The sequence below is a fragment of the Aedes aegypti genome, chromosome 1 (assembly GCF_002204515.2).
Source record: "Aedes aegypti strain LVP_AGWG chromosome 1, AaegL5.0 Primary Assembly, whole genome shotgun sequence".
In the NCBI taxonomy this organism is placed as follows: domain Eukaryota; kingdom Metazoa; phylum Arthropoda; class Insecta; order Diptera; family Culicidae; genus Aedes; species Aedes aegypti.
The window spans coordinates 114,060,780-114,075,761 of record NC_035107.1 but is presented as its reverse complement, the minus strand read 5'-3'; the positions used below and the strand labels follow the sequence as shown (position 1 = coordinate 114,075,761).

General features: G+C 39.6%; 1 protein-coding gene across 3 annotated transcripts in view; it reads right to left on the bottom strand.

Moving 5' to 3' along the window:
- Positions 1 to 3,348: 3,348 nt before the first annotated feature.
- Positions 3,349 to 14,982, bottom strand: part of LOC5569250 (myelin transcription factor 1) — a 49,577-nt gene continuing 37,943 nt past the window's right edge. The window contains exons 7-12 of one of the 3 annotated variants that reach the window (XM_021845728.1): positions 13,153 to 13,335; positions 12,382 to 12,456; positions 12,203 to 12,321; positions 12,078 to 12,146; positions 11,714 to 12,018; positions 3,349 to 4,035 (exon numbers count right to left, since the gene is read on the bottom strand). In XM_021845728.1, the coding sequence (XP_021701420.1) occupies positions 3,709 to 4,035; positions 11,714 to 12,018; positions 12,078 to 12,146; positions 12,203 to 12,321; positions 12,382 to 12,456; positions 13,153 to 13,335 (1,078 nt within the window). In that variant the 3' untranslated portion in view covers positions 3,349 to 3,708. Of the gene's footprint in view, positions 4,036 to 11,699; positions 12,019 to 12,077; positions 12,147 to 12,202; positions 12,322 to 12,381; positions 12,457 to 13,152; positions 13,336 to 14,982 lie in introns of all 3 variants that reach the window. The other 2 variants (XM_021845734.1, XM_021845737.1) reach the window with 2 other exon arrangements.

Sequence of the window (14,982 nt, the reverse complement as noted above, 5' to 3'; positions counted from 1 at the left end):
ATAGACATCTTCTGGGATTCCATCAGAAGTTCTGTCAGGAATTCTTCTGATAGTTTCTTTAGGGTTATTCTGGGTTCCATCAGACTATTAACTACGGATTCCTCCAGGTATTTATTGGGGGTTTACACCACAATTTGCTGCCAGGGGTTTCTTTAACGAGTTCTTCAATTCCTCCCGGAATTCATAGAGAGATTTCTTCTTCTTTCTGGCGTTACGTCCCCACTGGGACAGAGCCTGCTTCTCAGCTTAGTGTTCTTATGAGCATTTCCACAGTTATTAACTGAGAGCTTACTATGCCAATGACCATTTTTTTGCATGTTTATATCGTGTGGCAGGTACGATGATACTTTATGCCCTGGGAAGTCGAGCAAATTTCCAACCCGAAAAGATCCTCGACCGGTGGGATTCGAACCCACGACCCTCAGCTTGGTCTTGCTGAATAGCTGCGCGTTTACCGCTACGGCTATCTGGGCCCCCCGTATAATTAATCAAGAGAAAGTTTCTGAAATTCCTCAAGGAATTAATCTCGAAATGCCTTAAAGAATTTCTCCCGGAATATTGTCAAGGATTCTCAAAGGTTATCAGAAATTCCTCCAGAGATTTTACCACAATTTTTTTCTGAGGATTTCTTTACCGGTATTCCTCTAGAGATTCCTTTCGGAATTCATGAAGGGACTCCTCCCGTAATTCTATAAAGAATTAATCTTGGAAATCCTCCCTGATATTCTCAAGGAATTTCTCGCGGAATTTTCCCAGGGGGTTCTCTTGGGGGTTTTCATAAATTCCTCCAACGATTTTACTAAACATTTTTTATGACATTCTTTCTTTCTCTACTCTAGAGATCTTCTTAAAACTTCCAATAGATTATTCCTCCTGCGATCCCACTGATATTTACTCAGATGATTAAATATTAAATGATATTTACTCAGATAATTAAATATTAAATGATCTCTGAATGCATGCTTTCAGGTGGAATCCCTGAAGCAACATCTGGAAGATACTTGGAAAAATGCATGTAGCGATTTCTTAAGAAATCCTTGAAGGTATCACCAAAGATACGCTGTAGGAAATTATAAAAGGATTTATTGCAGATCCCTAGAAAAATCACCGGAGGATTACCTGGAGAACCTCTCAAAAAATTGCAAGCGGAATCTCTAAAGGAAATCCTGGTGGAATCCCGGTGGTGGAATGTTTTGGTGAATTCTTTTGCAGTTTTTCTTGAACTATCCCTAAAGGCTTCCTGGTGAAATCCTTGGAGGGATTCTTGGTGGAATTTTTGGAGGAACTCCTTGTTGAATCTTTGGAGAAACTTTGGATAGAATCACTGTTAGAGGTTCAGGGGTATTTCTGTAGGAATGTTTGAAGGAATTTCTAAAGTATATCGTGTAGGAATACCTGAAGCAATGTTTGTATTAATCGCTGATGGATATTCTTCAGAAAGCTGTGGAGGAACTCTCAAGGAGATCAATAAAAGAATCACAATAAGATTTTTGATAGGAGCAAACCCTTGTGAAATATTTGATGAAATTCTTGTACCAATTTTTTGGGAGGGATTCCTTGAGCAATCTTTTATGAATATCTAGAGGAACTACTGTTGGAATCGCAGGTAAAGAATCCTGATAGAATCTATTTAAATTTATAAAATAAATCCTTGGAGGATTTGTTGGTGGAATTCTTGAAGGAAACATTGGATGAATCACTGAAGATATCCCTTGGCAAACTGAGGCAAAGAGTAAAAATTTGGTTTATTCATCTATTTTTAAGGCAATTCGTGTAGTTTTCAACCAAAAATGTTTGAATGTTACATGATCGTGTTAGTTTAAAGTGCATTTGATTGAAAAATAAGCGATTCATCGTTGGAATTTCCGTTTATTTTGCTGCTCCAAATATGTGCATGAAAATAAACTTAAATTTACAACATATGTTTAGCTGTGTAGAAAGAAAAGCTGGTGACATTCTGAAGAAGGTGGAATTTTTAAAGCAACTCCTGGTACAATGAATACTAGGAGGACCTGAGAAAAAGTTCTGGTGGAATCACTGAGGGAACTGATGAATTTCTTGCGGAATTCCTTGAGAAGTATCTGGAAGAATCCGATATATGATGCCTAGGTAATGCATGATGGAATCCTTAAAACTGTCTTCTTGAGGAATTCCTGAAGAAATCTCTTGTATAATCTTATGAACAATTTGTAGAGGAACCTTTGAAAGAATCTCTTAAAGATTGCCATCTGAAGGTTTGTCTGAAGGATTTTTCCTAGAGGAATTTCTGTTTAAATCTGTGGAAAAAAATTATATAGGAATTAGTAATAAAATTCCTGGTAGAATCCCAGGATTAATTTCTGGTGGAATCCCAAGTATAATCCATGGATTCTTGGAAAAACTTCAAAGTAGAATAACTAGAGGAAACCATTGAAAAAACTCTGGATAGAATGATTGGAGAAATCCCCATAGCCATTCCTATATCGATGACTGTACACAATAATCACTGAAAAAGGCCTATCATAATTTAAAAGTTATGCCGAAACACTTCGTGTTCCTCATCAATATCATTTTCTTCCGTTACTTCAATTTTGAAAGTCCTGCTTTTGCTTACTACAATTATTGCCCAAAAATCGTAAAAATGTTACACCCCAGAGCCACAGAGCTCGAAAAGAAACACATATCCACTAGACTTGCCGAGATCATTCAAAACATGCGAAGAAATATAGTGTTGCTGCAACGAACTTTGAAAGTCGGTCAAACGGTTGCAGCAACATAAATCGATTTGACTAATTGGGGGGCGGAGCCAATGTTGGTCGAACCGTCCGAGCATCTGTGGGCTGCATAATACATCAATGCGTTAAAAATTATAATTATTGCAATGAAATTGGTTATAAGTGTTACGTTTATTCGTCTGTGGTATGAAGTAATATCGTGACATTTTGTTCTGGATGGTAAACAACAGGAAACCAGAATTCAACCCTGACAAATTCTTATTTCTGCGCATGACCGATAATATTTTACCAACGAAGTTGTCGTTGTTACAACTGCTTGCCAGAAGATGACGTTTATCGTTCGGAGTATTTAAAGCCTACTATATGGCAGCTTTTGATCGATTGAAAGTTGCTCGGTTATGGTTTCCAAGTTAGAAAAGCTCCTACTAGTAATATCATAACTTGTCGGTATAAAGTTGACTTTTATCGTTGGCAAAATTGTCGGTATCCAAACGGTTCATTATTTGATATTAATTGATGAATAATTATTTTTCGCCACTTGTTAACTTTTTGAAAGAAAAAAGGCAAACAAGAAAATTATTAGACGAATATAGTGGCAATGGAAGTTTTTCGGAAAAGCATAACAGCAATCAAATTAGTAGAATATTTTATCCATTTATTGTATTTTAGTTTTGCTAGCACAAAGAAGCACTTGTACAGTTGATGATAGTTGTCCCTAACAAAAAATAAATATATAGCTTCTGTTATCGAGCAAAGCACAGGAAAACCATACTTGCGGCATGTGATAGTCAAAGATAGAAATCTGAAACTAAGACCATTGTAATCCTACTGATATGTCGTTGAGTTTTGTAAGGAAATCAATTGGTTTTGTTTGCAGATAAAATGTGTAAGTGATTCGGTAGCTCGTTATACATCAATTTCATTAGATTTTCACTTCTATGAAACTATCACTAGCTCTAGTTGTGAAAGTATACAAGTGTGAGTCCTGAAGGATTCAAGTCGACGCAGTAGTCAAAGGTTTTCCGTAATCTGGTATTGCATTCAGTTTCATGGGTTCGTAGTAGCGAGAACGGCCTTCAGCAGATGGATCCGGATAACCGTAGTAAGATTGCTGCTGCTGGTGATGGCTCTGCTCCATTATGGTGTTGTTCTGATTTTTGAACAATTCTCCATTGTTGTTCTCATGAGTTTTATTATTGGATAGTTTGCATTCCAGTTTCACTTCTGTTCGTTCCTCGTTGACGGAAGATGATTGTTTCATGCCACCATTGCCGTAGAACTCATTCACGATTCCATTGCTGATAGTAGCGTTTTCATTTTCCTGTCGAAAATAAATAAAATAAAACACATCAAAATTCTCCATTCAAGCTAGTCAAACCTAAACAAAGAAACCACACCAAACCACTTCGGCCTCTATCGAGCTATCTTAATTGCTAATTGGAATCGCTTGCAACCAATTTGTTATATTGCACCCATTTCGGGCCGCCAAGTTACAAGTACAGTTGAATTGTTAGTTGCAACGGTTTCGGTGGCGCTCAAAGTTGCAATACCCACCGCAGGTGGTCGTCCCTCTTTTTTGCAATAGGGGAAGACGGGATAATATGCGCCCCTAAAGAAAATGCTTATTTTAAACAGTGAACTTTGTAGAAAACTTTAATCTAGTAACCAAAATTTATTTTATTCTGCATATGTTACGGTGCCGCCATTTACCACGACGGACAATTTTACACCTAGTTCCTCTACATTCAAAGACATAAAACTAACGACATATCGCAGGAGGGTGAAATGGGGTATAGTGACGTCCGCACAAGGTGCAATGAGGAGTGATGAATTGCCTAATTGCATGACGATTACCCGTTTTTTCTGCTACGTAACGTAACGTTGTTGATTTGTGTTTTTTTTCTTCGACTAAATGCCTGTATGATGATGCCTAAATGTGCGGAAATGGGGAAACCGATGCCGTCAACCGGAAGGTAAAAATCAAATTAGCCAATGTTTCACCTCTTGATGACGTATTGAATTTCGGGAGGGCTGCATTGAAAGGAGGTAATCTAATTTAAAAGTTTGAGGTTATATGGGGGATGCGTCTTACGAGGAAGATTGTAGAACAGCAAGGTGAGGTAAGAGTGAGCACATAGTGGTGAAACATTTGTAGCGCCAGTATGAACAAGACGATATATTTGAAAAAGCAAAATTACCTCTGGAAATTGATTAAATACAGTTCTATATATGTTTCCGATATTCTATATTATATGTACCCGATTGTCGAAGAATTTTGACCATACTATTCCCTGTCGTATTGTATAAAAAAAGCTTTCTGATGTTTAACAGCTGTAAGGCACCGAATAAGAACTGTGCTTGTGGTGGACCAGTGGATCTGAACGCTGTGAACCGGGTTCCCGAGCCTAAGGACTGTTCATTTTATAAAGTGGACACCTTGTGCATGCTGTATCTTTCTTATTAATCAATGAAATTTCAATCGGTTTTTTGCACATCGTTCGACTAGTATTGTACAATGTTGTGATAATAAAAATTCTCCAAAATAATTAAATTTCACACGAATATGGAACAACGATTAGATCGATCGATTTTTTGAGGTTATCAAAATCAATGATTGTAAGAAATTGGCTGGAAAACTCGATAATTTATATTTTCTATTTTCAAAAAAGGCTTGTTCTTCGAAAGCACCATCAATCAGAAGTCTGATGGAAAAAATCAAGTTATTTTTGGAGCAACAATTTTACAGATATAATAAAATCAATTTTCCCGTATATTTTTAAAGAAATTTTTTTTAAATTTGATGGGAATTGATATGAGTAGATTTTTTTGTGTAAAAGTACGTCCTGACGGAAGTCCTAATATAGTTTTAATATGAAAAATAACTGACGCCTTCATAGAGTTACTTAGTAAGTCCCCACGTCACATTCAAAGCACAACAGAAACACAATTGTTTTATTCTTAGAAGACCTATCAAAGTACATTGACAATTATCAAAATTGGCAACACTGCTGTAATAAAATCGATTTTATTTTCCACATATTATTTTCATAATATGTTATTCTGAGATTACCAATTGAAAAATTCGGAGAATATTGTTTACAATTTGCTGTAGATCGATAAATATGCGTACATGATTTTAAAAGTATGAGACTTTTTAGTAAAACGACCATAAACAGTAAAATTTATACTTAAGACTGTAGTTTAATCTCGCGATTTAGCTTTCGTTTATACTAATATAGTTTCTTTAGTAATCCAAACTAGTTTTGAACACGCTTTTTACTTTTCTCTTTTGCTGGGAGTGAAAGGATGGTGTATCAGCAAATTTGGCCATAAATGGGTAAATCACTAAAGTTACCTAATGTCATAGAATGGTGGAATATATTTGATATTTTTAAAGCTTTACCTTTAGAAGAATAGTAAAGGATACAAACATACAATTTGTTCTTAAAAATAAGGATTTTTGTTTTGCGAAAAATAATGTTAAACTTTGACGGACAGCTTTTTTAAGAGTTTTTGGAAAAACTATTTAGCTCTTCAACCAAAAGCATTTTCAAAGATTTTATATTTTCATAGCATTTTAGAATAATAGGTCAACGATACACAGAAAACCGATTACGATTTTATCAATAAATAAAAAAGATATAGCATAAACAAAGTGTCCACTTTATAAAATGAACAGTCCTTATAATCTCTGAATCGCACGGTTCAGGAAATGAAGCAAGCGGTACGATCTTATGAGAGAGGATCGAAAAGAACCCGAAGCAGCAGACGACTAATAACGAGGAATAGGTAGCAAAATGTCCAATACCTTATACACGTACTGTCAATTTTAGTAGACAACCCCCCCAAATGATGGACGTCATTTTAATGACCCCTTGGCGAGAAAGTGTCTCGCCGATGGTATATATGGGATACAACAGTTGGCTCTCCTCAAAGGACCTGCGTATTTTCCATTCGCCATATAATATACTTCAGTTCCGAGAACGATACTACATCCATACGATATACGATACATCAAACTCTTTGGTAACCGAGGTATACGTTATGCTGCCGACCAATTTGCGAACGACTATCCAACAGCGGTTCAATATTTGAAACTAGATCATTTGAAATGATGTTGGTAGCACTGCAAGGAGTAGTCACTGACCAGAAATGTCTTGATACCATATTTGAAGATTTTTCTACGGAAAATGTATCGATCCGGCGTACAGAAGCGACAAAGATACCTGCTACACATGGCTCATCTGTTTAAAGGTAGTTCGGCACGGCTGTTTTCGTTATCTCCACGGCACTAATGGTCCGGGAAAGTTTCTTTCCTCTGTGGAACACCACCTGCCCATTTGAGCAAATTCGCTAATATTCACAACGGATCTGATTCCTTCTTCATAAGCGCATCTAATTGCTTTGTATCTCCACCCAACGACCCTAACATACTTTGACAGGAACTTGGAACTACCATAGTTGGTAAGTGGCTATCTCATTTCGTTGAACAGGCTGTGTGTTGAATTCATGAGACTTATTTCACGTCTCGCTAGACGATAATTTGGCATCAGCGCTTATAGCGCTCTTCAAAGCCGCTAACTAAACTCAAAAACAGTGGTGCAATACTCGGTTAGAACTAGGCAATATTCCAAATCCTAGTATACTAATTTTGGGAACATTTGGTAACGGATTCATCCATTTATTTAGCTAACATCTAAACAGATAACACTGAATCAACAATTTCACGCCACAATACTCGGTTCGATGCCGCATCTCTCCTTCCTCGGTTCTACCTCACGCTCGCCAAATTGATGCGCACTCGGTCTGCCCACCTAGCTCGCTGCGCTCCACGCTTTATTGTACCAACCGTATCCGAAGCGAACACCTTCTTTGCAGAGTTGTTGTCCGGCATTATTGCAACATGCCCTGCCCATCGTATCCTTTCAGCTTTGGCCACCTTCTGGATACTGGGTTCGCCGTAGAGTTGTACTAAGACGAAGACTGCTTGCAAGTCCTCCTAGAACATCATCCACGTTTCATGCTCGTAGAGAACCGGCCTTATGAGCGTTTTGTACATGATACATTTAATGCCGGTGTGAATCTTTTTTGACCGCAGCTTCTTGTAGAGGCCATAGAAGGCCCGACTTCCACTGATGATGTGCCTCCGTATTTCATGGCTAACGTTATTGTCAGCCGTCAGCAAAGATCCAAGAAAGACAAAATCTTTGACCACTTCGAACCCCAAGTAACACCGAAAACATAAATCCAAATCTAAAAATACACAGTTTGTCCTACAATGATTGCTAGAAAGTTTTTGAAACATGTCATGTCTCACGTAAGTCGCTATTTTGTTTTGATAAACCTTTTAATATTGAACTTGAATGGAGATGTTCTACTAAGGCATATTATTTGTTTTGCAATACAAATCTACCATTTTGCTGACAATGTTCTAATTATGTTTACTATGTTTCAACCATATTATGTTTTATATTTGTCTTCTTATGTTTATCAAAACATGTGTTTGGTTATATGTCTTATTTCGGTTGTTTTAGACATGTACGACAAATAAACACTCTCAATATGTCATATTCATGTTACATGTTATGAATAAACAAATAATGTTTATTTTCAGTCGAATATAAGTTTTTCTAGTTGTCTATAAGACAAATGCAACAAAAGTGACATTTAATACTTTTGATAGCATGGATGATACACTGCCGGCTAAGAAATTCGCCATATGGCGTTCACTGAATACTTTTAAGCAAATGTTTTGAGTAAATTATTATTTTTGAGGTATGCTCTAAATGCCGATTTATCAATGTATATGAATGAATAGAGTGTGGCGATTGTTTGCCACTATTTAGTACGAAAAAGGTTCAATGGAATTACCTAACTCGCTTACAGTTGTGTTCATGCAGGCCTTACGTGTTTTTGTGAAAAATTGTAGGAAAAAAATATAAATACTTAGAAAACACTTCATAGTCATTTGGTATAGAAGTTTTCTGTCAACAAAATTGTAACATAAAGTTTGTCGGAATAGGTTTTGGTAATAACCTGATTAGACTATTTTATTTCGGGTACAAATCAACAACGGTTCGTGAGATTTGAGAAGCAACTTTCATGTTACAACTTCCATTTATGCTGTCATAGTCAAGTGATTTATCAAACTGATATCACACTGTAAATTTATGATCACACTAGTTGTCCCTGAAAACTGTTCACTGCCTTGAATGAAACAATGGCAAATGATTGGCAATGAAATTTTTGTCTTTTCCCAAAACACTTGTCATGCAGTGTGTCTAAGGGGAACAAGATCCGCACTTACTCAGAGTCTTTGGAAGGTTTTAGGTGACAATTTAAACACCGAATTAGGCAAATCCGAAGAACGTTATTGAAATCAACAACCGATGGAAGCGATACAACAACACACTTCTCAGGGGATCTGTTTGCAGATTTCCCCCTTGTAGAAAACAAAAAAAGGCACGATTTTAACGAGATTCGATCAATTTGTCTGCTTCGTTGATAACATGGATATTATTGGAAGAAAATTTGAAACGGTTGCAGATTTTTTAGATGCCTGAAACGTGAAGCAACAAAAGTTAGACTGTTGGTGAATGATGGTCGTGAAGGCGCATAATCTGTGGAAGTCGTGCCTACTATTGGCTCCAGGGGAAAGGGATCGTTCAAATATTACGTTATGCAACAGGGGGAGGGAGGGGGTCTTCCGTAGTGTTACGGTCCATACAAAAATTTTAAATTTTCCTTACAAACGTTGTTACGTGGGGGAGGGAGGGGGTCTAAAATTGGCAATTTTTGCATTACGTAATATTTGAATAATCTCAAACTGCAGTAAAGAAAGATTCACGCCCGCACCAAATGCACGATGTACAAAGCAACGCTCAGTGGCACAGTTGGAAAACATTACTGATGAATAGTTTTCCGGCCTGAGGCGGGAATCGAACCCACACTCCTTAGAACGATGCGGCTAAATGCTTTGGTGACATTAACCGCACGGCTACGGAGCCTTGCTGTCTCCGTCTAACAACACCTTAGTTTCGCGATGGAGTGCTTGCAGTTTGACTCCGCTCATCAAACTCCATAACTGTATAAAGAATGATATTTGGCGGCGATGAATAAAATCCGAGCTCGCTCGATTATATGACGAAGGTCGCTTAAGCTGGAATACACTGGACGAAGCCTGATATAAAAAAAGGCGTATATTTCGGTTAGAATAAGAAGACGTGGGGCATTGCGAGCGAGATACATTCCTCTGGCGTAACAGGACCTGGAGATCGTAGGTCATAGACAAGGCCATTTTAAAGTGAACCATGAAGGTTACAAAGTATACTTGTTTTTAATTATGAATCGTGGTTTACGGCTACCCAGCCGGGTGGAAGTTTAACAACTACCGAAAACCTAAACATTACATATAACAACTACCGAAAAGCTAAACATTACATATAATTTGCAATTGGATTAGATGGACAAATTGATGTGAAGATTTGCGAAAAAGTTACACGTCTTCTCAGTGAGAATCGAACTCACGACTCCCCGATCTCTAGTTGGGGCGCGTTAACCACTACGCCATGAGAGGACTCATGAACGCAGAAGTTAACCTGAATTCGATTTCAGCTCAATAATCACGTGGTCCTCTTTCGCAAAGTGCACCTCTTTCGGAAGAATTAGATGTCCATCCAAACACAACGCTTTCTATATATATCCAATGCCTAGCCCGAGAGCGCATTGTTTTTTAGATATAGGAATAGCACACTACACTAGCCAGCAACTGCGCTGGCTGAGGTTTCTATTGTGTGGGCTTCCAATGGGTCGCGACGTTCTCAAACGACCGGTTACGGAACATGAGTCCGTTGCTCGATCCAATTGCAAATTATGTGTAATGTTTAGCTTTTCGGTAGTTGTTAAACTTCCACTCGGCTGGTTGGCCGTAAACCACGATTCATAATTAAAACAAGCATTACATATAGTTTGAAATTGTTTGCAAACTATATGTAATGTTTAGCTTTTCGGTAGTTGTTACAAAGTAGTTATTTACCTTATTCGCTGGAAATATGTATAAAAGTTAATAGTGTATAATGTAAAAAAGTTAATTGTTTGTATGCGCATCACATCGTAGCCGTTGTAGGTTTCAAATTGAACTAATGTAAGACGCACAAACATCGTATTAATCAAACAACCCTCAAAAGTCACAGACATTATCATAATCGTTTTATGGTCACCATTGACTCTGCCACAACAAATTACGATGCGTTGAAAAAAAAACCCAACCCGCAATAGAGATATGCGTATTCCACCCACCCACCGTCGTCAACCCATTTGTGTTTGTGTTTATTGATACTATCTACGCTACCCGAAGTTTGCTCTTCCGGAAATGTAAGCGATAGTTCCGTTTGCGACTGGTTGGTCATTGAAAGAAAACAAAAATCCTACACCGAAGAGCAAACTTGACGTCATGGGAAGGGAACGGGTCATTTCTCCATAGCAGGCGCCTAACAGTACACTAGGTAGGTAGTCTAAGCAAAAAATATCATAATTTGTAAGGGGGTGACGAGTTCCGAGGGGATAGCAGAAAAAAAAAATAAAAGGGGAAAACACAACCAAGGCTCACACACAGACAATTTACGACCGATCCATATCGCCGGACGGGTTTTGTTATTTTTATGTTTTTTTATGACTTTATTGAATTTGATTTGCCGTCACGTCCGTTTCGGCAGCAATTTTCTTTTTTTCCTGAGTTGGGAAGAGGGTGAGCAACAGTCGAGTCCGGAACCCCCAGAATTGGCGACCAGCAGGATCAAACCAAAACAAGATTAGAAGCGATTATCATCATTGATTTCGGATTTTGGCGCGTTTTCTAAACTGACCGTAAGTGGTTTGGTCATTGAAGCGGATGGAAACTAAATGGATAAACAAGAGGCAGCAGATGGAAGAGGAAACAGATCACAGCAAAGCGATGCTTTGAGTATCCTGGAGCTGTCAACCAACCTGAGCTTACGTACCCGATCGACGTGACCTAGCTGCGATTCCATGGCGTTGATGTCGGTCTTGAGCCGCAACATCTGGGACTCGACGCGGGCATTCTCCCTCTGAAGTTCGGAGATTTCCGCTTCCAGCGAGAGAAGATCTTCACCGGTAGCGGCGGAATCGGACTGATGGTGGGACGACTGCTGATCAACTGCGGTGGACTGCTGGTAGGATTCTGGCGAAATGTAGTTATTGGTGGGAAGGTCAGTATCTCCTCGCATGGAATGGTTGCTGGCTTCGCTGCTGCGAGTGTCGTTGGACGTTACAAGATCGTTCATTCCTATGGAATAAGGTTGGAAGTTAGTTGTTCAGCCATGATGCTTCGATTTAGTGCCTTACCATTGTAGCTTTTGGATATTCTCTCCGTATCATCATCGATGTATTTCATCTTTTTATGAACGGGTGAGACTAAAGAAGTAAAACATTGGTTAGTTTACCTTCAATCTGCTAAGGGCTCTTCTTACCTTCACAACCAGGTGTGGTGCAGCCAGATTCATTGCCGAACGTCATTCCTCCGATCGGTGTTCCTCCAGAGTCAATCACTCGTAGACGGTTTCTGCTCGCAATTGGACATCCTGAGGCGCTGTAAAACACGATACATGAAATAATAAAAAAAATCCAAATGGTCTGACATGGATCTTACCTTCGGTGAGATAGGAACTTTCCTGTCGAATGTCCAGATCCATCACAACCGGGGATAGGGCATCTGAAATAATGACTTGAGCTCAAAAATACAGTTGAGGCATTTTCTTCTTCTTCTTTCTGGCGTTACGTCCCTACTGGGACAGAGCCTGCTTCTCAGCTTAGTGTTCTTATGAGCAAAGGTCTTGCTGAATAGCTGCGCGTTTACCGCTACGGCTATCTGGGTTGAGGCATCTATCGGAACGATGTTCCGCTAAATGGGATGTATATTTATTCAATGTTCAGTATTTTATAAAACAAAAATAACATTCTATCATTAATGTAGATATGTGCAATCTCGAATGTTCTGGTCAATCACGCAGTAGCTACTGCACTGTAAGATTAGATTGCCGCAGTAAATAAAATTTTACCAGATTTTGATGTGCAAAAATGAGAATATTTTAGTATTGAGGTATCAATCTAATGCTGCATTAGTTTTTTATAATAAATGTTATACTAAAATTGGTTAAAGGAATACCCACTACGAAATTTTAGCACAAAATTCAAATTTTCTCATTTAATCAAGCAGCGCAAAATATAAGCACCTATTTCAAAAGGAATTCTGATGAAAATTACAAGGATTTTCTGAGTAGGTATATTCCACTTTTCTGACAATTCTGAACAAAACAACGAACACGAACGAATGGCAAAATAATTGCTTTTAAAATGCAAGTAAAATACCAATACATCACCTGAAATCACAATCTTCCACCACGCGTTTAGCCATAATTACCTCAGTGGTTCCGCTTCCGATCCATCTCGTGGCTTATTCTTCGGCTTGGTTGCCCTCGGACACCCGGACAGGCTCCGGTGCGACGAATAGTTACCAGTGGCATGCCCGGAACCGTCACAGCCCGGTGTGGGGCACTTGAGCTCCTGGGAGCTGGCGTGGAACGCCCGCCCGAGCCCCGACAGTCTGAAATGACAAACAGTTTTTGTGATTATAAGAAAATGGAAATACTCCTATTAAATATCCTCATAATAGTGCTATTTTTCATTAGTTTTTATATTTTCTATATTATATTTAAATTGACGACAAACTTTTGACCTCGCGTAATTTCAGAACGCATAATCAAAATTCCAACTGACATGTTTCGTACGGTTAGTTTTCAGAGGGTGGAACATTGTACAATAACATGTTTATACGTATAGGGATGGTTATACCATCTACCAGAGCTGCGGCAACAGACATGAGCTGGGAACAGCTTTTTTCGTGATGGGCGAAATGCAGAGGCGCGTGATTGGGTGGTGGCCAATCGACAACAGAATGTGCATGTTGAGGATCAAAGGCCGTTTCTTCAATATCAGCATAATCAACGTGCACAGCCGTCACCTAGCAATTGACGTTGACGATAAGAACGCTTTCTAGGCGCAGCTGGAACGTGAATACGACGGCTGCCCAAGCCATGATGTCAAAATCGTTATCGGAGATCTCAACGCCCAGGTTGACCAGGAGGAGGAATTTAGACCGATTATAGGGAAGTTCAGCGCTCACCAGCTTACGAACGAAAACGGTCTTAGACTGATTGATTTCGCTGCCTCCAAAAACATGGCCATACGTAGTACTTACATCCAGCACAGCCTCCCGTATCGGTACACCTGGAGATCACCCCAACAGACTGAATCGCAAATCGACCACGTTTTGATTGATGGAAGACACTTAACGACGTCAGAACCTATCGCGGCGGAATCATCGATTCGGACCACTATATAGTAACGGTTAAAGTGCGCCAACGACTCTCCGTTGTGAACAACATTCGGTACCGACGCCCGCCACGGTACAACCTGGAACGACTCAAGCTACCCGAAGTCGCAACTGATTACGCGTAAAGCCTTGAAGCTGCGTTGCCGGAAGAGGGAGAGCTCATCGAAGCCCCTCTTGAGGACTGCTGGAGTAGTCTCAAAGCAGCCATTAACAACGCAGCGGAAGGTGCCATTGGGTTCGTGGAAAGAAATCGTCGGAACGGTTGGTTCGACGAGGAGTGTCGGACGGTTTTGGACGAGAAGAATGCAGCGCGGGCGATGATGCTGCAGCAAGGCACCCGTAAAAACGTGGAACGATACAAACAGAAGCGAGGACAGCAAACCCATCTATTCCGGGATAAAAAGCGCCGCCTGGAGGAGTTGGAGTGCGAAGAGATGGAGCAGCTGTATCGTTCTCAAGACACGCGAAAGTTCTACAAGAAACTAAATGTATCCCGCAAAGGCTTTGTGCTGCGAGCCGAAATGTGCCGGGATGAGGATGGAGGTATCATGACGGATAACCGTGAGGTGATTGAAAGGTGGAAGCAGCACTACGATGAACACCTAAACGGCGCAGAAGAGGAAGATCAAGATAGCAGGAGGAATGGCTTCATCAGTACGGTGGATGAAGGAGACGTGCCAACTCCCACAATAGATGAAGTTAAGGATGCTATTAAACTACTCAAGAACAACAAAGCAGCTGGAAGGGATGATATTGGAGCGGAACTTATTAAAATGGGCCCGGACAGGTTGGCCACTTGTCTGCACCGATTGATAGCCAGGATCTGGGATACAGAACAGCTACCGGAGGAGTGGAAGG